The sequence below is a fragment of the Seriola lalandi genome, unplaced genomic scaffold (assembly GCF_002814215.2).
Source record: "Seriola lalandi dorsalis isolate HSWRI2012SDOR001 ecotype SW California unplaced genomic scaffold, Sedor1 jcf7180002054293, whole genome shotgun sequence".
NCBI lineage: Eukaryota > Metazoa > Chordata > Actinopteri > Carangiformes > Carangidae > Seriola > Seriola lalandi.
The window spans coordinates 383,038-407,287 of record NW_019524846.1 but is presented as its reverse complement, the minus strand read 5'-3'; the positions used below and the strand labels follow the sequence as shown (position 1 = coordinate 407,287).

General features: G+C 41.4%; 1 protein-coding gene across 1 annotated transcript in view; it reads right to left on the bottom strand.

The window, feature by feature from the left end:
* The window catches only part of nek7 (NIMA-related kinase 7), a 58,212-nt gene that overhangs the window by 13,691 nt on the left and 20,271 nt on the right, over positions 1-24,250 (bottom strand). Inside the window, exons 2-7 of the mRNA XM_023406013.2 lie at positions 23,706-23,793; positions 15,997-16,137; positions 14,769-14,831; positions 10,921-11,031; positions 6,903-7,011; positions 5,354-5,461 (exon numbers count right to left, since the gene is read on the bottom strand). Coding sequence (XP_023261781.1) covers positions 5,354-5,461; positions 6,903-7,011; positions 10,921-11,031; positions 14,769-14,831; positions 15,997-16,137; positions 23,706-23,765 — 592 coding nt within the window. The 5' untranslated portion in view covers positions 23,766-23,793. The remainder of the gene's footprint in view (positions 1-5,353; positions 5,462-6,902; positions 7,012-10,920; positions 11,032-14,768; positions 14,832-15,996; positions 16,138-23,705; positions 23,794-24,250) is intronic.

Here is a 24,250-nt window from a genome sequence, read left to right as displayed (position 1 = left end):
TAACGAAAGGCTTGTGAAGTAATTAGTGCATTTAAATCTTAAATAATACTAAACACCACAGGATGAAAGGGAAAACTGGGGAACCCTTTCCATAGATCTTAAACCAGTTTAAACAAGAATTTCATTGAAAAAGCTAAATTCAATGCAATGTAATTTTTTCAAAATTTTATTTCTTTACATATAGAAAATCGTGGAGAATTGTGTGTTTTTCTTTTCTTTTTTTTTTCAAACACAGTCTTCCCCCTATACTCAATGTGCAGGAATGAGGAAGAGTTTTTATAGAGGGCAACTGGTAGTTGTTGAGTGTAAAATACGCACAAACAGTTGAAGTGAGCTGGGTAGGTTAGAACAGCTCTCAAATGGAAAGAACCCAGGAGAAAAAGTCGGCTTGCTCCTGCAAGGAAGGAAAAAGCCAGAACTGCACACTTGCACACTGTACTCATGTACTCACATGTGCGAGCAATCACACACACAGGCTCGCACACATACACACACACAAACTCTCCAGAGCCATTCTGCACATTAACAGGTCGGAGGAAACTCAACTGATGTAATTGCAATTAATAAAACTATTACAGAGGGGGATATTAGATTTGAAGTCTATGGGAACTGTAATGAAAGCTAGCACTTTTAATTTTGGTGCACATCTAATTGGGTTGAGAAAACACGCTTTTATCTTAAATGTGCGGTTTTGAATAATGAAGTGTTACCTGTCATTCCAAAAATAATCAGCATCTGCACAGGCAGAAGCAAGAGAGAGCACGTAGAAGAATAAACAGGGGACTAGGGATTGCTGTTTTAATTGGTCATCAGGTTGGTACTGTGGTTTGTGTGTGTGTGTGTGTGTGTGTGTGTGTGTGTGTGTGTGTGTGTGTGTGTGTGTGAGCTGTGAGGTCTCATGGTGCGGTCTGAACAAGCTCCCCTAACATTCATTATTAGTTGATTAAAAAGAATCAGCCTCTCTTATGCTAATAGTTGCATAAAAAAAAGGCAGCAGCGCTGGGCCCAGGCTCCTTCAGCATGCTAAATTAAGGGCACATTACTTATTCATGCAAATAAATTGAAAGTCATGTTGGGATTGATTTCCATTATTGTGAATGGCTATGACAACACTTTATTCTCTGTGTAACAGGGTAAGCGTTGTTGTATGGGAGGTGAGATGCTATCCAGCATAAAGAGCCCTCTTCTAAGACCCTGCTGAATGTGCCATAAAATGAACCCAAACCTGTGTCTTTTTAATACAATTACTGATTTGAGTGAACAGACTTGGCGCAATTTCCTTTAAACCTAAAGCTTTAAATGGACCTTTTAAATGCAGTGAAGTATTTCTTGGAGAGTACCCATTAATGGTGTAAGCCTTCTCTAATCTGTGCTATTACCAGTTTTATATTTCTGTGTTTAAAACAGGGAATGAGATTGTAATGGAATCTCAAAGGATATGATTGAATTTCTCATTCAGAGCAAGGGCAGGATTTTGGAAACCACCGCTCTATTGTGTTTTAAGACCAAAGACGTAAACTTCTAGGTAGGAGCACAGCCAGAATGGACTTGATCTCATAGTTAGAGGGCATTCTCTGTATTCCCTTATATTCCCACTATGTTTTGCAAGGTTTTCTATAGGATCTTGCTGAGCCCTCACCCCCAATTTGGCTCTCTGCCTACCCCTCTTTGTTTCACAACTCGCTTGCTTGCCTTTATAAGATAACCAAGTCTTTATGTATACGTTGAAACAGTCAGTTATTTCCAACATCAGCTTCTCCGAGGTCTTGCTGCTTCGATCTTGTTCGCTATTTCTTTCTTTTCCTTTTCCTCTCTTTCCCCCAGTACTCATCGTTAACACCTTTCTCATTACAGGTGTTAATTGCAGGTATATTATACTACTTATTACTGCCAATTGGCTAGTCTCTCATTCCTCTAATGATTGCATCAGCTTTCCCCATACTACCGTTCTTTTGTTCTTTTTCTCTTTAATCCAACTCTTGCCATAACCCTGCATACCCATCCTCAGCACTGGAAAGCAGACAGTGTGTAGTAGTAGGTGTCTTTTGCATGCCTGTGTGTATTTTTGTCTTATGTCCCAGAGCATGGATAGATATGTGGCGCGTGCGTGTGTGTGTGTGTGTGTGTGCGTGTGTGTGTGTGTGTGTGTGTGTGTGTGTGTGTGTGTGTGTGTGTGTGTGTGTGTGTGTATGCATTCAGGCCCGTATGGATGTGTATGTGCGTCTCGACTTACATCTGTATAGGAGACAAAGAGTCTGTGTCTCTTAGTGTGTGCAAAAGTGTGTAAGAGACAAAAAAACTGTGTGCGCGTGTGTGTGTGTGTGACTGCAGGCTGCTGAGCAGCTGAGTTGAAAGCCTAGCCTGACAGGCTGTATGCCTGGACCTCCATCTCAGCTCCACCACCCTGCTCTTCTGTTCAGCTGGGTGGCTCGCCTCATTACAGACCCAGGCTGGCACGCGGTTGGATGTGCGAGTACATACACGCGCACACACACACATGCATATACATACAGGGCTCTTCCTCATATTTCTTTCTATCCCTCTCTCTCTCTCACTCTTGCTTTCCTTTTTCTCCTCCATTTTTTTCTGTCACATTGTCATATTCTCTCCTCTTACTCTGCTCCTCCGAACTTTTTTCTTTCTCTTCGCTTTCTTTTTTCTCCTCTTTTTTTTATGTCACTCTGTCACATTCTCTTCTCTCGCACCTGGCACACTCTGCCTTTCTTTTTCTGTTTCTTTGTCACCCATTCTTCTATTTCTTATGCTCCTTTCTTTATCTGACATATTGCTTTCTCCTCCTTCTCTTCTCACTGTGTGTGCCATCTTCTATTCTCCAACTCTCACTTTCTCACATCTCTCTCTCTCTCTCTCACCCCTTTCTCTCTGGCTAAAAGTCAAGGCACCAGAGGGAGGGACAGAGGGAAGGGGAAGTGAGGATGAGCAATATAGAGAAACAGCAGCAGGAAAGAAGGAGAGGTGACAAAGTAATAAAGAGAGGAGATCTGCTGTTTGAAACAAATCGCATGAAATGTCAAGGGGAAAGGCAGTGACAGAGGGTGGAAGAATGACGCACTCTGAATCCCTTGTCGACAGGTCATGCTAACCTGGGGACATCATCACTTTCTACAGTACAAGACCCTCTAGTGAAAACATTTTACCGACATCCTGATACAGTTATAATATTCTTAAAAGGATACAAAGTACTGTGTTCTCAAAAATATTTCATATGCTTACACAACATGCTTATTTGTGCTTATGATCTCACGGTGAATGTAACTGTTCTTAAATCAAATGTATCTATGCAAAAAGAGAATACACATGACAAGTATTCACTCTGTGCTGGAAGAAATATTACACTGTTATCTGTGTAGATAAACAAAGCAGTTTTGATTGCTTTGGGTTAATGACTGGCGTATCCCAGTTGACCCCTCTGCTTGTGGGGCTGCCTATCCTCTGTCAGCCTAAAGAGGGTGCTGTGGACTCAACGTTTAATGAGCAATCACAGACGCTCTCACCCTGCTCTGCTTGCAATGCAGGCTGCTTAGTTGATAGGGCTTCTGTTGACCTGATCATGTGATTCACACTTTCTCAAAGGCTGGGCGGCTGCTGTACAGGGGTGGAGAATAGCGTGCTGTTTGTGGTAATAACAGCTTGATATAGGGAAGTGAGACAGTGCGAATGACAGCATTTATATTTGTCTTTTTTTTTTTTTTTTTTTTTTTTTTTTTTTTTTTACATTTTCCAATCTATGAAGCAGCTAAAATTGCAAATGGGATGTTGGATAGCACCTTTGCGTAACTCAATAGGCTCAATAAGTAGAAACCAGTGTAACTACCTCCACTGCATTTTATTGTATAATACTAGACATTCAACGGCTTAGTACATTGCTAGTGAAATTACCACTATTAATTTCGTCATTATGTAATTTGTACTGTGTTATTAAGATAAAATTAGTTAACATACATGCAGGCAACAAGAAATCCCTGCTTGATTCTGTGTTTGTGCTGTTGCTAAAGTTCAACCAAATCAGAAATGACTTGTTAGATTGAACAGAAAGTTTTTCTTACCAATGACAGTTACCTATTCTTGCAATAATTTTTGTTGTCTTTATTTACCTTAGGCAGAATTTATTTTACAATTCTACAGTCCAGAAGCATGTTTCTTTTAGACTTAACAGGTACTCAGTGATAATACTCTGCTTGTGTGTTGACATTTTCACTGACACTGCTATCAAGAACTGTCTTCAGGATATGCTGTCCTCATTCTCAAGACATGTTGGTGGCTTAAAGATTACACCTTCAACAATGTCTTAATTTAATGGCTTGAACAGTAAATTACAAAGGACAGAAGACACCATTTAGTGATAACAAATTTTAGAATTTTAAGTTTTAGTGTTTTTTGATTCATTTCTCACTTCCAGTTCATATGAATATATCCATCATGCTCTGACTCTTACATGACTTTGCAGCATATGCTCCATTATGTTAATCACCAGAAAGGTGCAGGAAATACAGCACAGTGGGAAGGGCTGGTAGGTACAGACTGTTAACAAATTGTTAAGAGGTGAGCTTGTGTTTTAAACACTACGACACCCTTTAAGTGAGGTAGATGTGTGTATGTGAGTGTATGTATTTGTGTTAAAACCAGTGCCTCTAGAAAAGTGACATAAGCTACAGGTTTTTTACTAACAAGACAAAGCTTGAAGTGCTAGAAATGTCTCTATCTATTCTTTTTGAAATCCAGAATTATTGAAGTGTTATTTCACTATGTTCTTGAAGTTACCGGCTTGACTCCTAAAGATTTACACTGTAATTCCCATGGTCATTAAAACACCCTTGGCATTAAAGAATAAAGAATGAACATGTTGAACTATTCCATTTGTCAATTCATACAGTCTCAAGTTTAGCACACTTTTTTTTTTGTTCATCTCAATTATTGTGGCAATTCTGGTCCACAATTCTCACTATTTTTGAATGAAAAAAAGAGTGTTATATGATTTTATTTCCTACAAGTGACAAACACACCCATCAATGCCAACAATAACCCTGATTGTAAAGTTGGCTTGCTTGTTTTATGGCACACAGTCACAATCAGAGCTGTGTTTCGACCGACTCTGCCCAGTTTTCATCTGTGTTAGGGTTAAAGGTCAAGGCAACAGGAAGTGGCTAAGTGGCCTATGAAGAGGCTGGGCACAGCCGTGGCCAGGCAGCATGACTACATGACACATGGCTCTGGGCTCAACATGTTTAATGAAACACATCCAACATTGGGTGATTACTGGGGGCCACTATGTGTGTGTGTGTGTGTGTGTGTGTGTGTGTGTGTGTGTGTGTGTCGTAGACTTGTAAATTACCTAGCGAATGAGCGGCGGTTGTTTTGGAGCTGAAGAATCGTCCCAGTCCCAAGTCTCCTAGTTTCACTACTCCTGTGGCTGTGATGAATACATTGGCTGGCTTGATATCTGGAGACGAAAAATTGTGGAGAGGAGTCAGAAAAAGTGAAAAGAGAGGAGAGGGTATTTATGAACTGGTTGAATTTAACTCAGACTCACTGTTTCAATAGCTAATATGAATGCTATATGAGTAACATAGTAATTAAGAACCAACCTGTGGTAGGAATGTATGATGATAAACAAAAGACTGCATGTCCTCTTTGCCCAGAAAACATGTCAGCATTACAGACATAATGTCTATTATTGAAAATATTCATTTCAGTTAATGTGGGCATTAGAAAACCATTTGTGGTGCTTTTTCTAGTAAGTAAGTAACGTTAATGTGACCCGCATCAGCCTTTGAAATTTACTGCTCCCGTATAATTGTAAGCGGCTTTTGAATAGGCGGTCTCTGTTAAGTGGTCGTTAAAACGCAGAGCTCAGGGTTCATTAGTGTCCCTGTGCCCTAATCAGAGTCAGTCCAACGGAAGTACATCACCTGTAGATGTGTATGTGAGTGCAGCAGCCTATGTACATGAATCCAGGACTTGATTTGACTGGGCCCTATTGAAAGCATGTGGGGCCATAAACACTGTGTTCTCTGGTCTATGTGTTGTTTAGCACCTACACTTAAGCCTTCTGTCATATGCAACAAGGGCCTTCACACTAAAGAAAATCCATAGTGAAATACTGATTTAATGTTCCGTTTTTACTCATTTTCATTTTCTGGACTTAAGAAGACCACACTAAGTATTGCATGGTTTACTCTGTTAAGTAGGAGTTGTGTATTATCTTAATAACGGCAAACAAATATACTGCAACTTCTTGAATTTAATTTCCCTCTTAACAGACATCAACTGGTTTCAGTTCAATTTATTATGCTATTAAAAATTAAAACACAGAGACTTAAATTATGGGAGACAGATAATCCATCACACCAAACAACTTGTTCCCCTCAGTTTTTGTTCTCCTGTTTAAGGCCCAGCACCCACTAGACAATGGGACCAGTCCCAGAAAAGTTGCAGGAAAATTCTTATCACCCTCGTGCTGAAAAAAGATCAACGCACACCAATACTTTTGAACATGTATGATCATTTTTGTTGGGGTTGGTTCACGGTTCAGTGGGGTTTTTTTCAAGAAATACAATGCACAGTGTATTTTCATGTGATAATTTAAGAGTCCGTAATTGGACAAACGCTTTGAGACATTAACCACGTTAGAACAGATGTGAGCAGTTGCAGCATTTGTACAAGTTTCTCCAACTTGTTTCCATCATCCAGTACTTCTCTAAAACTATCTCAGACCATTCATGGTGGCTCAATTTAGAAGAACAAACTGGTCCAGATTTAAAAGATTCTATATATTCTATAGCTACATTTTCTTATGCTTACAATAAACAAGCCAATTCAATCTATGTATTAATATGCCTGTTGGTGTATGTTTATGTAAAGTTTGTGTGCATTAATACTACCTCTGTGCATGACTCTTCGGGAGTGCATATGTTCGAGCGCACTGCAGAGTTGGACAAAGTACTTCCACACTGTTCTTTCTGGGATAAGCCTCCTCTGCTTCTTAAAGTGCTGTAAAGTAAATGCAAGCGCACACACATGCACACAGGGACACAGGAACACACACAGAAAATTAAAGTAGCATTAGCATACCTGAAAAAAGGAACACATAAAATATTTTAATAGGGATGGGAAAAGGTCTTGTGTGGCACGGAATACAATTTTAAGATGGTAGCAAAGTGTTTATGTCTGCGTGTGTTTATAAAGCATCCATCCCCGGCTTCAGTCCCTAGCTCTGTGACTCCACTCTTAATGCAACCCAGACCACTCGCCTCTTGGTCGGTCCCTTGCCTAACCAAGCTCCATCTCATTTTCTCTATGGCCTACAATGAAAAGCACATGCACTCTCAGGAACAGAGAGAAGAAATTTGTGGTACCTTCCAAAACTCTCCCATCTGGCACACAGCTCTTTTGTTAAGTACAGCTTTCAGTGGCACAGTGGTTCCAGTTGTTTTTCAGTTTATTTATTTATTTATTTATTTATTTTGGAGGGCTGAGTGAGTCGTTCTGGATCATCAAGACTCTGGTCCCTCTCCAGAAAAGCCACAGTGATGACAGAGCCTCAGCTTAGACATAATGGCTTATTGATCCACCATGACTAACATCAACAACTGATGATAGGAACTCCTCCTCAAACGGCGGTGTGTAAGACTAAGTAGATGTAAGAAATATGGCTACCAGGCGAATTTTATGGGATGTGCTCATGGGTCCATTTGCAGGAAAGAAAAGCCTCGACTTTCACCAGTTTGTATGAGAGTCCTTCACATGGCAATTACAATCTAAGCATTTAGCAAAGACTCTTACCTAGAAAAACTTAATAAAACCAACAGCACAGTAAGGGAACATTTCTAGGGTATCAACAAGGAGGTAGCTATATAAATCAGACTTATGAAATCAACAAGTGCTGCAATATTAATCAAGTTAATTACTTCACTGACAATAATTTAATATACAGTATTGACAGGGTAACTGTCTATGTACGTGTGTATGCATGTATTTTTAAGATTTGTGGCACTATAACTACTGTTGCTACAACTATCATTTTGGGAAACTATGTGTGTGATTGTGTGTGCTGGAAGATATGCAGTCCTTGTGTGGAATCTCCTTTCCTTTTTTGCTGTTCCAACCTATCCTACCTCTCTCCAGGGTGTTCTCATAATGAGGCTGCAATATTTACTGCACTACATTAAGGTTGGGTATATAGTAGTAGGAATAGTAGGTTTATTTGCCAGAAAAACAGAATAACCCATTGTCTCCAGTGAGGTCAGGGGTCAAGGAGGAGAGAGGACAGGACTGCTACAAATTCTGGTCCATGAGCCTACTAAACAATGTGAGAAAGAACAAGGGAGAGAGAATGAGAGAAAACAAAGACAGAGAGGGAGATAGATGGGGTGAGAGCAAATAGTGGAGAAAAGGAATGAAGTAAAGGAAACATTGTAGGTAAGAGGGACAGAAAATGAAGAAAGGTGTGAGAGAAAGAGAGCGATAGAGATAGATGCAGAGAGGGAGAACGGGAGGGATAGACCTTGGCCTACATCCAAACAAAGCGTCAGCGAGGAGCCATTCTTCCCTTGCCCTCCCATTTCCATATCAGAGGACTGTTTGATGTCAATGGGGGAGCACATAGACACCCACCAACACCACCACCACCCTCTTCTCCATGCCTTTAACAGCAAACACTGCACATGCAATATTCTGTAAGTGCATGCAAATCAAGGACCATTTGATTTCATTTGAATTCTGAGATGGTCAGAGAGAGAGTAATAGAGAATGAGGGAGGAAGAGAGAAAGGAGGAGAGAGCTGCATGGAAGAGGAAAAATCAAAAAGAATAAAAAATGTTAAATTCATGCATCGGGGGGCGTTCTGTTTTACATATGGAACACTGTACGAATGTGTTTACTTCACATTACAGTCGAAGAAGTGGGGGCTAAGCCCTGGCATGCACCTCTGGACTGCCACTGTTACATTAGAAAAGCAAATCATTTAAAAGTGTGCGGGAGACAAATGGTGTAGAGGAGAGGCGTGTACATACGTGTATGTGTGAGTGTGTGTTGTCAGCAGCCATAAGGAGGAGACACATTCTGAATGCTCCCAGCATCCTCGGTAGCTTAGCTAAGATAGCAGTGATGCTCTGTGGTTTGTTATCTTACCTCTTCGGGCTGCCATGTTATATCTCTGTAAAGTGTATCTGTGAACATGTGTGAGAGTATGTTTCCATGGTGGTGTCTGCACATTCTTTGCTTACCCAGTATGGCATATGTATGTATTCAGTGTGTGTACGTGTGTGTGTCTGTACAGGATATATATCAGTGTGTGTATGTGTGTGTGCCGAGCCTGCCATGTTCACTCTCTTGTACCGCTAATCCTCGCCTCTCCTAATTTGCTGTGTTGAACTATGCGAATGTGGAGCTGCTGAGTATGACTGCAAACAGCTTGTCGAGCTGTGCCGATTCAATGCTGCGGCATCATTTATGCATGGGAGAAGACCAGGCTTTTTACATGCACACCACTAATTTGCTATACTGGCAGGTTTTTATAATAACTCAGGATTTGGTCTAACTCAAAAACGAATAACAGGGTGAGCCTGGGATGTAATCGCTTCCAACCCTCTTCCTTCTGCTGCTCCAATTTCAACAACAACATCCCAGCTGTAAAAACCTAATAGACCGAAATCAACTTGACACACCTATGTGGTTCAAAGCTACACATTGTGCGCTTTATTCCACTATACACATGCTTATAGTTAAGTAGTTATAATCTACATTCAGTTTGAATGTTGATTTTACTGGTTAGAACCATTGAAATTACTACATCTCATTTCTGAGGAAGATCTAGCCAAGATGAATTGGTGGGCAGATTTTTTCCAAGACATGTGGCCACTATTTGGGGAAAAATGACAATATACATCTGGGAAAAAAAACTATTAAAACCTCATGTTTTACCAAATCTCTCATTAAAATGTTACGGCAAATGACACCTCAAGATTTAATATGTAAAAGACATGAGGACAATTTAAGATTAAAGCCAGATAAGTCATGCTCAGTATTTGTTCACATACAACACATGCTGGAGCTTTATGATAATTAATCATAGTTTGATTTTTAACAACTTCCCTTTCACAGTCAAGGCACTTCACCACAGAGTACTGGGATTAAAGAAGGTTGCAGGAGGCCTTATATTCTTGGGTTTTTGGTTTCATTGTGGAATGGATGATTCAGACTGACTCAGTGTCCAGGTAGTCAAAATCCTGCAAAAACCACAAACCACAGACCCCCTGCCACCATGCCTTCAGTTACAAAAGGCCACGTCAGCAGCTTGTTGCTTCCATAATAGCATTACTTTCTGATAATAAGTGTGAGACAGGATGTTAGACCTGCTATCATATTTGTCAGATATGGTTGTCATGTATTAAAATCAGTTATCTAATTATTCAACATCATATTAAAGTATTTTAAGTTGGGTGGACTATTGCCAATCCAGGAGACTACATTTTTTGTGATCACTAAATCTGATTGCTGACTGGGTGTGAAAATGTTGAGTATTAAAGTGAAGTGGTGTTAAGACAGGGTAAGTAAGGAAGTACATTTGCATAAATCACAAACAAATTCATTTCCACAAAAATAATTAGGGTGTTGTTAATAATTTGCACTTTAATTTATGCTCAAAGTTTTAAAATTTTTACAACTGCACATACAATCTGTAAAACCAAAGTTGGCCCCAGAATTTCCCCTTATAGTTGAATAAAATCTGATAAGCCAAATTATGGTATATTTTCATTTTTTTCATTTGTGTCCTTAAAGCCTGTTTTGGTTGAGTGTTACTCAAAGTTTTTCATAACCACACAAACAAATCAACAGCTCTTTGGGCTGCTTGAACAAGAGAGTGAGCTAGCAGGGCAGCTGTTGTGCTGAATTCCTTACCTTGATCATTCGTGAGAGGTCCCCAGCATCCGCTAACTCCAGGACTATGTTTAGCTCATTGTCCTCAATAAAAGATGCGTGGTACTTTATCACATTGGGGTGGTTCAATTGCTGTGGGAGAAAAGAATACATGAGAGATAAAGAAAAAGCACAAGACATGTTGGTGACGCTTGTCAAATTAAGAGTATCCATGGTCACGCTACCTAACCCAAGAGTGAAAATCCTTCCTTGTGGAAGCTATAGACTATAGATATACAATCTATATCAAAACAACCTACCAGCTGATAAATAACAAAATTAATGTCATGAGTTGTGCCATCAAATATACTTTCACCACCAATTAAAATAAAACAGTTGAATCCATATTTGCAATCCATATTTGGTAAGTGTGGACCTAATGAGACGGTTTTGTCCTCAAGTGTGACAAAGCTGGGTGACATGTCACAACAACCCCTCTGTCTGTGATGACAACAACCCATGTGTGAGACAAACACACCCACACGCACGCACACACACGCCTGACAGTCTGACATGACTGGCAGTCACAAAAACAAGCATCCCAGGCTCATCTTTGGCTGAGATTCCTTCCTGTTGGCTGGTCAATAAGGCAGGAACAGCATTCCCTGTAGTAAGAAAAAAGTCTCTATCCATCCAGAGCAACAAGAGAAAAGGGGGAGGGAGGGAGGCGCAATGAAGGGAAAGAAACAAATGACACAGTGACACAGACAAGTAAAAGGAATGATGGAGACAGGGCAGGGTGAAGAGGAAGGGAAAGAGAACAAAGGTGAGAAGGGGGAAAAAAAGAGCAGGAGAGGGATAAGGTGAATAGAGTTAGAGAAAGGGGGGAGGGAAAAGGCAGAGAAATAGTGATATGTGGAGAGCTGGAGACATGGAGCTGTGTGGCGTGGCGATGTTGGGGGGGGCTGTGATGCAAGCAGACGGAGCAGTGTGACAGGCGTCCTCCACTCGGCTCCGCTCTGCTTTCTCTGCTGTGATTAAAGAAATGTTCATGCTCTGGATGATGCAGAGAAGAGGGAAAAGGAGAGCACAGTACAGTACACTACGCTACACTACACTCTCCACTCCATCTCTGCATCCCTCCACGATCCTCTTTTTCATTCGTTCTCTCTTTCCCTTTCTCATGTCTCCATCTTTCCTTCACCCTGCCTTGCCCTCTCTTGCCAAATGTATTTTTGGCTGAGAGTGGCAGTTCTACACGGCTCCACACTGTAGCACAGCCAGGGAGTGATGACAAGTCCCCTCCTCCACCCATCCCAACCCACTCCACTTCCACAACTTGAACCTCAGGCGGAGGATACAGTGAAATGAAGAGATATGTTCACATGCAGATGTTTATGTAAATGATGGATGGGAGCCTACTGCAATACAACAATCACTCATTGGGAAATATCACATAGAGTCTTGCTTGATTATGTAATTACACATGCTGGCTGATACCCACCAGTGTGTGTAATCACTTAGTCATGCAAGACTATGTGGTATATTTGGTGAGCTGGTGATGTGTTGCAAGGAAGAACAACACACTGACTAATTCAATCTGATGGCACAAATATAACCAGGATAATAAATTAGTTTATAGTGTAATGATAAAGCAGCTGAAGAAATGGGAACAATGGCTGAAAACTGAGGAAGATGCAGTAAAATCAGCCTTCGATGCCCATCACCAGCAGAAATGAATGCCTTGTGTTGCATGAAATATTCATACTTTTCAATGCACTAAGTAAGAAAATGAGTAGATTCGTAATTTGGGGTTGTTTGTCAATTGGAAGAGAAACTAAATATATATTAAACTTGCAAAAGAAGTATATTGCTCATGAACAGACCTAAAGATTGTGAATTTATAGTGTGTGTATAAGGTTAAATGAAGCTGGTTGCTGCCAGTCCTATGTCTTGTCAGTAAACCGCTGGTATAATCTAATCAGATGCAGAACCCAGACATGCACGCAGACACACACGCACCACACATTTCTGCACAACACATAACACAAAACACAGAGAAGCAAGCACACAGACATCATTACAGCTCTTCACTGCTAATTAGGGCAGATCATTAGTCTTCAGAATACAATCCAGTCTTGATAGTAACCACAAGCGAGAGGAATACACAGCTATGGGATTTCAAGAATGGTGAAACTAGCAGATTGGCAGGGAGCGGGCTATTTCTGCAACCAACATTCCTATCAGCGCAGATTTAGACAAAAGGACCGAGTGAGAAGTGAGATTCTCAAGTTGAAATCATCATGCCAGAAGAGGAAAATACAGATGAATGAGCAGACATAAACACAGACAGACAAACAAACAAATAGGCCGACTGTTGAAAGGCCATGACACTGTGTGTGTGTGTGTGTGTGTGTGTGTGTGTGTGTGTGTGTGTGTGTGTGGCTGCAAGCGCATGTGTGTGTATGTGTGTGTGTCTCTGTGTGTGTGTCCATGCACATGTATGTGTGTCATTCCAGTCGGTCCATGCCAGTGTGCCTCTCATTATTCTGATTTGGCTGTGTCTCCTGTTGGCCTGTCTAGTGGGGATAAGGCAGAAGGACTGTCTCTCTCTCATAGCCCTTTATTATTAGGCTGTCTGGGTAGCACAGGGCCAGGCATAACTTCCATGTTCACTAGCAATCAGTTTACAGGATGAAAATAAGGGAACTAAAAGCTCTGAGGGGGGAAAAACAAGGAGAGGGAAAAGAGAAGGGATGGATGGAGCTACATAGCAGCTGGGCGAATAAGGTATAGAAAGAAGGGATAGGTACAAGCAGAAGGGAAGGACACAAAAGAAAGGTATGGAGGAAGAGGATCCATATAGTGAGAGAAGAAAAATGGAAACATAAGAGTTGCATAAAGGAAATGAGAAATGTTGTCACCTGGCAGAGTGTGACATTTAACCCTACCCTGACCCCTCTTAGGAGGTCAGAGATATGGACCCAGGGGAACTCTGCTGTCTCGTGCCATCAAGTCAATGATCTGCTACTCAGATTACAGCTCTCTACAGGGTCTCGCCTGCATCTGAGTATTGTTGTCTTTGATTGGCCCAAAGAGCCCCAGGAGCTTTACTGAAGTGTTTGTGTGGCACAAATTAATTGGTTTTGTTTTCTTGTTCTCCCTAATGTGTACGTGTGAGCGTGCATATGTGCACAAACTGCCTGCAGTGCACACACACGCACACAGAGAGGCCGCATATATGGAGGGGAACACTACCAGGGACGCATGAACGCACACAATCAAACCGCAAACACACACAACTTTGACACATATCTACAATTTTGCAGACAGGGGCAAATATTGAAGCTGTCATTAGTTGTTCGTTAGTATTTGAGAGCAGCCCGGCTGACACGCGTTTAAGGTAGTTTGATAAATGAAACCTCTTCATTGGAAAATAAAAAAGTAAAAAAAGAATGAGGAAAGGGAGGAGGTAAAACATCAAGAGACACATGAGGGAGGCTGCTAAATTTCCATGCTGATGCTCTGTTGCCCAGCTTTAAACATTACAAAAAGATTTAAAAAATTATACTTTTGGCATAAAAAAAAGAGTCAATGTGAGCCTGGAGGGATGTAACACTCCTGCACAATACACACGTACTGTACAGTCACACACACGTATTCATTCACTTTTTTTACCTGTGTTCACAAATACACAAACACCCTTCTGCATTCATAACCATGCAAGGCAGCATGCACACTCGTGCATGTGCCCACATACACACAACACATAAATCCAAGCTGTCTGGTGCAGATCAATTGTTTTCCTGTGGTGGAAGGTCTCAGCTGAGGCACCTTAAGAGAACAGAGCACAGCGCATGACGCCGTCTCACTCTTCTCTGGTTCTTTACCTTAAGGAGATCTATCTCTTTGATGCAATCTTGCCGAGCTTTGGCATCCATCAAGTCGAATATCTATCAAGAGATCAAAAGAGGGGAGAGAGAGAGAGAAAGAAAGAGAGAGGACAGAGAGGGGTGTTATGACATATTCAAGAAATGGGAAGATGGAGAGATGTAGAGAAAACAGGAAAAAAAACACTTAACAGAAAACATGGTTGCTGTTATCTAGAGGGTGGCGTTGGAGTGACTACAGGTGTTTCACATCTGAGTAACACGCACATATCACTGTGTAAGCTGTGTGTGGGGTGTGTGTATGTGGATACAAACTCAACTGGAGCAGCATACCCTCCTAGTTTTGTGTATGTGTGTATAAGTCAGTGAATATTGCATGTACTAATTCACCATGAGAACTGCAGGCACACTGTGAATGGAAATTAGCCTATTCACAGGCATACTGCACTTAATCACACAACAAAAAATACAATTAATGCATATTTTAAGTGCTTGCATGTGGTAGTTCTGTGGTGGCGGTCCTCACTATCAGAGTGGTTAATAACAATTAGCAATTTTTAATTTAAAAAAACTGACAAAAAATATAAATCTCTGACTCTTTTCTTTAATTTTTCAGCATACTGACACATAGTTTATTTCAGACTCACGATGCTTTCTTGAGCTTTCTTATGTATCAGCCATATCACTATGTGGATTCATGACTTTATGCTACTGCAGATTATCTGATCATTATTATCCGATCATTATTATCATGGCTCAGGAGCGAGAGCAGTTCGTCCACTAATTAGAAGGTCGGTGGTTGTTCAATCCCCGGCTTCTCCAGGCCGCATGTCGAAGTATTCTTGGGCAAGATACTGAACTCCACATTGCCCCTGATGTCAGTGTATAAGTTTGATGTATGAATGTGTGAGTGAATGGGTGAATGTGGCAAGTATTGTAAAGTGCTTTGAGTGGTCAGTAAGACGAGAAAAGCGCTATATAAGTACAAGTACATTTACCATTTACCATCCTGTCTGCACATGAGATACATTTCTCTGAGCTAAATTGCCTGTAATTGTGAGTAGGGGTATCTAAGTCTGTTTGTGTTGGCCTTGTGACAGGCTAAGGTTTTTGTTATCCATTCATGATGATAAAAAATCATTAGACACAAGAATAGTTTGACATTTCACTTCCGCTGAAAACGGTGGATGCACTTAGTATTCAAAGTGACTCATTTCCTGTGCCTTACTTGAACTTTCTTCAGGGCCACTGATGTGTTGTCTAGCAGGTACCTGGCCCGGTACACCTCACTGAACTGCCCACGACCAATCTTCTTCTCAATCTGGAAGTTAGCCAGTGAATTGTGGCCCATATCTGGCTGCAGTGGTTTCTGAAAGAAAATAAAACAACAACTCTATAAACATCTACACACGTTCAAACTTCATATGCACACGCAGGATAGAAACAAAAAACAAAAAATTTACAGATATTTTGTGCTAACCACGTTTTTGCCATTGAAGTGCAACTGCTCCATATTACTGAAAGAGCCAAAGGGTGAGGGCTGAAGGGTGTGGGTGAAACTGTGGTGAGGCCTAGCTTCTGTAGTTTGTTTTGCTGAGAGGCTGCTCTAGGCTTCTGATGATTTGACTGGCATTAGGCTGATGTGTCACGCTGTGAAAGGTCTTGAGGAATGTGTACAGATTTAACTGCAGCACCACATCACCTCACTAAAAGCTCATGGAGGAAAATACTTATTTTCTGTTATTTACATAGCTAACCAAAAAACACCTAGAGGTTTGCAAATGTTTTTCCTAATCAATTCAAGTGTAAACTTACAAGAAGTGAGTCAACAATTTACCTGATCTAACTTTTTACATGGAGTAGAACGGCATCACGCAGGGCCTGACAGTGTCTTTTGGAGGTGGCTGCCATGCTGCCACCAGACATTAACTTTGGATTACTAGTTATGAATCTTTTCTTCTTTTTTTTTTTTTTTTTAAATCAAATTTACTTTTATATGTGGATTGACAATTTTCCTATGTAATTAATTAAACCCTATACCTTACATCTGCTAGGCAGGCTAATAATTACCGCTGGCTTAATGGGTGACACTCTGTGGCTCATATGGCACACTGACGTCCCTGAAGTAATCAAGGAGCAGTGACTTGGTTTTAAGTTCACAAGAATCCAGAGTCTTCTTGCTTTGTAGTACGCCAAGTTATATCACTGACCGTCTGGCATTAGACCACAGACTACAAGATTCCTCGCCACAGGATTGGCTGAGCAAGCTGAAACACTCACCGTCCAAAAAAAAAAACACTCAAAAATAAACCAGAATGAGCCCCTTGGATATGATGTGTGAAAAAAAAGCACAGAGCAGGCTGCATGACCTTTCCAGCCTTTTGGTAAACTTGTACAAGGCGTTGGCGGGAGCAAACAGAAGGTGACAGATATCAGAATGCCACATGTCACCAGCGCTTCTGCCAGTGTAGCTGTGGGAGCAGCTCAGGGGCAAGAGACTTAGGACAGACGGAAGGAATACGAAGAGGGGGAGAAGGTCAAAAAATTAATCTCCTAACCACTAAAACACACAAGAAGGGAGTGTCATCACACTTGTGCGCTCCACTTGTATTTCACAGTTTGACAGAGTTACCATGATCAGACCGGAGGCTATACAGGATTCCCTCAGCTGTCTACTCTCTACCAATGAAGACAATGAAATTTTAATTCAGTGGAGAATTAACAATTATACCCAACCAAAATACAGAGGAAGGAAACCACTGACACAAAATGTGAGAAAATTTAGAAAAATTTCCAAGAGCCCAAGGTGACATCTTCAAATTGCGAGTCAACAGGCCTAAGCCCAAAAATATTCAATTTAAAGTGATATAAAACAGTGAAAAGCAGCAAATTCTGTCAGGGTAGCAAATATTTATTTTTGTTTGATAAACACTGATTCATAATCAAGTGATTCTGAACAGGATTGTTCAAATAAGGCCAGGCCTGGGGCAGAGTAAGGAACCAATTTAAACATTTCATAGTTTTTTTTAAGTTGACAGCCAAAAGAAGGGTGTGAGCCAATGAGATGCCCTGTCCAATTAACACTGCCGAGGTGTGTGCATTTTTCAGCATGACACCACCATCATCCTGAGCAGTCTGAGAGTCAATCTGACAGCAAGCATGACACTCTGCCCCACAACCCATTGTTCAATATTACTGTAGCTCTAAAGAACTGCTGTAGCCCTTTGGTAATAACTAAAACTAAAAGCTTATATATAACGTATTTTTCCACTGGAGATTTTACAATCATTTGAAGTTATATTAAAGAGATGGCAAATGCAAAACCTACACAAATATCTGCAAGGTGTGTCACATTGAAAGAGTGGCCATATTGTGCGATGGTTTATGTTAATAATGTCCATCCTGAATTTGTGCAACGATGCAGGATGGACAGTTTGAGGCATATAGATCAGGAAGCGAGAGAGAGAGAGCGAGCGAGAGAGGACAAGAGGGCATTGCTTTCATTCGCTGCGTGGTAGCTTGACAAATGTTAGCATGAGCCTCTAAAGCGCTGTGACAACCGCCTGCTGAGAGCACAGTCTTGCTAATGTGTCCTGGCATGCCAGCCCCGTAATCACACATTTACATATGCAATGACCTACATTTGCATGTCAGATCGCACACTGTCCGGCATGATTAACAGTGGGCACCTCCCCGTGTGGAGTCGCCCTGGGTGGCAGCAGAGGCCGTGCGAGGGCGGAAGAGAGGGCTGGAGGGAGGGCGGCTTTTTTGGCAGCCAAGGGGCCGGGCTGCCAGGCAGGATTATGTCAGCCAGCGGCCCCGGCATTAGACACTTCATTAGAGCTAATCTGTTTAGCAGTGGGCAGTGTATGTAAACTTCACAGGCCATTTGCGGCACCTCTTCGCCCCCTGGCCTGGCCTTCAAAGGGCAGCCAGGCCACAGCTGACTGACAGGCCGTCTCATCTGCCGCACACGGGTGTCACACAATCAGGAGCTCCCAGCTGAAACACAAAGCCCTGACAAACACACACACACACACACACACACACACACACACACACACACACACACACACACACACACACACACACACAAGGGAAGTCACAGAGGAATGACCCTGAATGACGCAGGGTCAGTGTCTGAACAAAACTGGGAGGGTTATACAGATTAGTTCTTGTAAGAATCTAAACCTGACTCTTCATGTGTATGTTAAATAAGCTGGCTGAGCAAAAACATAAAGGCCTAGTGGACTTTTCACAGGTCTTGTGTATCATGTTTATCTGAATGAGGAAAGCATGGCATGGATGTGTTTCTTTCATCAGATGTCCATCATTTAGAAACAGAAGAAGAAAAAACTGGGCATGTTAGGTAAAACCACCCAGTCAAGGCATTAAAAACAATTCTTCAGTAGACTTCAAAACAAAGCTGAATATTTACCTGAAATTAATTAATCACTTTATTTTACATTTATTCATTACAAACTTCTCTTATCAATGTCTGAAATCCACAAAAGAATTGCCAAAACTAAATCATTGAAAAATCCTTAGATTACTGTAATGATATGGGATCACATGTCAGAAGTGATAATTTACTCCAGGCATATACAATAAATAAAGGCTGAGACAACAAAGCAATTAGTGATCATTACCCTCTTTTTAAATTATGATCTTCATAATACAGACTTCCTTCATCTTTTTCTCAACTTACATTTCTGTGTTTTGTTTTGTGCTTACTCTTTTCACTCACATCATTCTGGTTTGTGATGGCGACAAGCTGCAAAGGATGGAGATTTAGTGGCAGCCGTGCAAAGCATTATGGGTAACGTCTGTGAGGGACAGCATGTCTTGGGTATAAAGGTGACACACAACCGCCATGGGCAACTCACTAGCAGGGGGACTGAAAGAGAGAGGGGGAGAGAGAGAGAGAGAGAAAGAGAGAGAGAGAGAGAGACAGAGAGACAGAGAGAGCAGATAGACAGCTCATCGGAGGAAGTGTGATACGGGCTGCCCGATAATGACACCATTGCCAAACACAACTGACAAGACACATGGAGAGTGGAAGAGGGAATGCAGAAGACAGGGAGAGGGAAAGAGGGTGAGAGGGGGGGAAGACAAGCAGCAGAGGGAAGAGGGTGTGATGTGACAGCCCAGCAGTGCCAACGGCTGCCACAGAAAGGCCAGCGGCGGCAGAGAGGTGCTGTCTCCCATGGAGAGAGACAGGGAGGGATGCAGAAACAGAGAGAGAAACTCGGGGCACGTCCACACAGAGCCAGCGAAATTTGAAAACGCATCTCTCCATTTTGGCAGGACTGTCCACATTGAACCAGCACCTGAAAACTGAGCTTTGAAAAAATGTGTGGATGGTGGAAATTAGATATCCAGTAGTAGAAAAATAAAGGAAATGAGGAGTGTACAAGATGGGAAATGACAATTAACATGGGTCCGAGACCAGATATGAACTGGGGTCATTGTGGTGCCTGGTTGGTACCTTTATCCCAAGGCCACCAGGGCGCCTGTGATCACTTATTTTAAATGTTAATATCACGATAGGGTTGTACAATATATGGTTCAGCATCATCATCAGTGTCACAAGAGCTAGCTCAAAGTTCAGTTCACACAGATTAAAATGTACTCATTCACATTCATAGTTCACAATCTTGAATTTGGAACTAAGGTCCAAGTCCCAAAAAATGAACTGATTCACACTAATTTCTTCTGTTTTTAGAATTAGCTGCTCTAAGCTATTCTTTTTCAGTAGAACCTCCTCCTATCCATCCATCCCTAGCCCACAGTCAATGCCACTTCCCAAACAAAATGGATTACTCTATATAATCAACTGCTCACAGACAGCTTTTGGATTCCCCTGGTCTGCACCGGTTCTAAATGAGCTGCTTGGCACCAGCCGAGGCGACCCACCAGGCCCCACACAAATGGTACCCATGCTCTCATTCACGTTCAGTGAATTAAACACGTCTTCACCTTTTTAGCTGCTTAATACAAAAAGAAAACTCGCTCAGTTCTCATTTTCCATGACTAATCTACAAGAGAAGTCTGTCTGATATTCCATAATTTACTCAGAATTAAGGTCTTGGATACACAGAGTTTGTTGCTATTGAGTGACATGCAGACTCCCCACGCACAGCAAACCACCAATTACAGTCTGATCAGTTTATCAAACAACCATAGCAGACCACACCCCTGCTAGTCATCGACCGCAACCTGAAAATGAGCAAGGAACGGGACAAACACAGAAAAGAAAGATTTGGTTGCAAAAAGAAAAGCGATGTCAGTTGTATGTAATTAGTTCAGCAACAGAAAGGATGATGCTGACCAAAAAAAACAGCAGGCCTATTCAAGTCATGTGGTGAAAATCCCTGTATTAATTCATCTCACAATATATATCACAGAAAAAGCAGTGTAATAGCTGATCACACCACGCACACGCTGCATTAAGCTGTGTTTAATGTTTATATTGTCAGATGAGTGTGATCATAAACTACTGACTGATATTCAGTTAACAGTTAGTTAACAGTTAGCATTTATGACCAGTGATTAAACACTGTTTTCTGCTCATTGAGTTGTTGGACAACAAAAACTAAGAACTGTATAAATAAGAACAAATATATTGTAAGTTTATCTGCATTAGAACCAGCAACAAAGGTTTATCCTGCTGAGACCCAGCTAAATAACTGAGCTGTGTCGTTCTTATCGCTAACCAGATGTTGGCTGTGATGTACAGTTTTGCTGTTTGCTGAGTGAAACAGAATGAGGAAGAAGAGATTTGTTTTGTTTCTCCTTTCTTATTTTTCAAGCGCTTTAGTACGGACGAGGATCTCCATCAATACGACCTCAGAGCTCTAGTATGGACATAAATTGTTTTCATATGTAAACGATGTTTACAAAATTAGTCGGATTACCGTGGCTGTAGTCTCCAAGAGAGACAGGGAGGGATACACGGAGAGGCAGAAACAGCAACTGGCAAGCAGGGGGGATCCCTCCCACCCTCACCAGTCACCAGCCCCCTTGAGCACGGCACCATGCAATATTCATCCTCAGCCAGTCAGCCACTGAGGCAGCCAGGCAGTCAAACCAGCAGGATTCACCCCAAAGGTGCTTCTCGTTCTTCTCCTCTCAATCTGCTCCACAACCGCACCGCCTTGTCTCAGCGCTTACAGACAGATCCGTGTCTGTCAAACTCTGCAGTGACGATCAAAATCTGATCTGAGGGGGCCTCCTCACCAACCCTCCCACTCACTCAAAGAGCAAATGCGCCATTAAAAATGCACATCTTACCAGCTCATCTCGTTTACCTAATGCATATGCATCATACCTCCGGGACCAAGAGAAATGATATTGCAAGCGATACAGAATATCCTTCATCACATATACAATTCAGATTTCTTCAGGAGGAGGCTGGTGGATTTTTTTTCCCCTGTGCTGCCAAGCAGACTGAACCTTGGGAAAGTGTGAAACAGATAGAGGACTTGTTGAAAGACACCCATCTGGATGCTGGCTAGACAGCCATCTACATATACTAACTGACTGTCTCCATCTCCCACTAAATGTGAAATCAGTTCAGACGTGCTCTGTGAGAGTGAAAAAACATGATGATGCCACATAGAAAGTTCACTGTGCTTCCAATATCTTAAACACAAAAAGTAGGCCTGGAATTAACACTGATGTAAACTGCTAGAAATAGATTGAAAAACAGAGAGAGAAATCATTAAGCCTGAACAATAACACATAATCAACTGTTGGGAGATCAGCAGAAGATCTAGTGTCTTTGTGTGTATGCGTGGGGGTGTGCTGCCTAAGTCAAATTAATCATTAGAGCTTTTATCTGACTTTCTTCTGTGTGCAACCCAATTATCCTTAATTTTGCAATTACAAATCTTAGAATAAATTAACCCCCTTGGCAATTCCAGTGTTAATGTTGCAGTGCCCTTGCAAACGCAAGAAAAACAACAACTGAGAGCATAGGCCTATTTTTAGTGTTGTTTCTTTCTCAAAAAAAAAATTTACTCTGGGGCATATGGATGATCCTCTTTGTTTAAAGTTTATTCAATAGTTATGGAGGCAAAAACATCCTTCTGGAGAGAAATCAATGGGCCTGATGTTGGAGGGCGGTATTAAAATACAACAATGACCAGATCTGCACGGAGCAAACCTGAGTTGTATTGAACCAAGAGAAGCATGTGGGGAGGCCGGGCTGTGCCAGCCTCCAGAGCTCTGATCAATAGAAACAACTCAACATTCATCTACTGCTGTCTATCTCACACACAGGCTACAGTGGTCTGAAGGATGTTTGTACTGAAAAGCGCATCTTGACTGAAGCAGGGAAAAAAGGGGCAATTCAGAATATTTACAGTTCGAAACATGAAAGTGGTGGGAAGGTATGCTGACAATGAATGGATGAAGGGGTATGTCATAAATTATGAAATACTTCCCCTTGTCAATTAATCTACAGGAAAACAATATGTAACCCCACAGTCCGTATTAACTTTAACAAAATCACACAACACTATATGGAAGGATAAAATCTGTCACGGCTGCAATAAAACATTTACTGAAATAGAAACCCTTAGCAGCAGGGGTAGGCCACAAGAATAAAATATTTTATCATAGCATTTGTAGTTTTATATCAGAATCATGATGAAGTACATTTTAGAAATTAAATTGAGAAGCTATTAATAGATTAATTCAGCTGACTGGATCTTAAATTTATGAAAAATCAATATACCTCATTACATTAAAGCAACTAGCATGTGAATCTAACACTGACTTGACTTATAGCAGAGATTTACCCCAGTATCAAAGGTATTACTGAATATCAGGCAGCTGACAATTTTCGTTACCTCACTTTATATGTCATATTACTTGACAACACTAGTTTGCAGTTTGGATTGTGTTCATGTGTGTGTCTCTGTGTTGGGTTACCTGGGGTTGGAACACTGGCACAGCTGCTTGCTGTCCTTGTGGCTGCGTGTCCATATCCATGGTGTCAGGAGCTTGAGCCTTTACACCTCTGAGAAACAAACACAAAATCGAACTTCCAGTTAGCCGACTCAACGTTGACCATTAGACAAAACCCTAAAACATTCTACAATAACATTTCACAACAGAAAATATTGGCCTCAGTCAACTGGACAAATGTTTGTTGATGTTCAGCACCAAACTATTGAGTGCTGGTTGCTGTGAGTGTCCAGTTTCAGCTGAACTGGATCCCATGTCATGCCTGTGGATTTGACACTCTTTGTCTGGGTCCCTCTCAAGTTGCAGCATGGCTCGGCTATGGCAGGGAGCTATATTAATCTGAACAAAGCAGAGATAATGCTGCTCTGTATTTCCTTGGCATTTCTCCAAGGAACCTTTCCTGGGAATTACTGGTTATACCGGCATTTAAGCCATTCCACTTCATTTTCTGTTTACTGAGAAAATATAGGCCACACAGAGGTGAGTGTGCTGGGTATGAGTGTATGCCA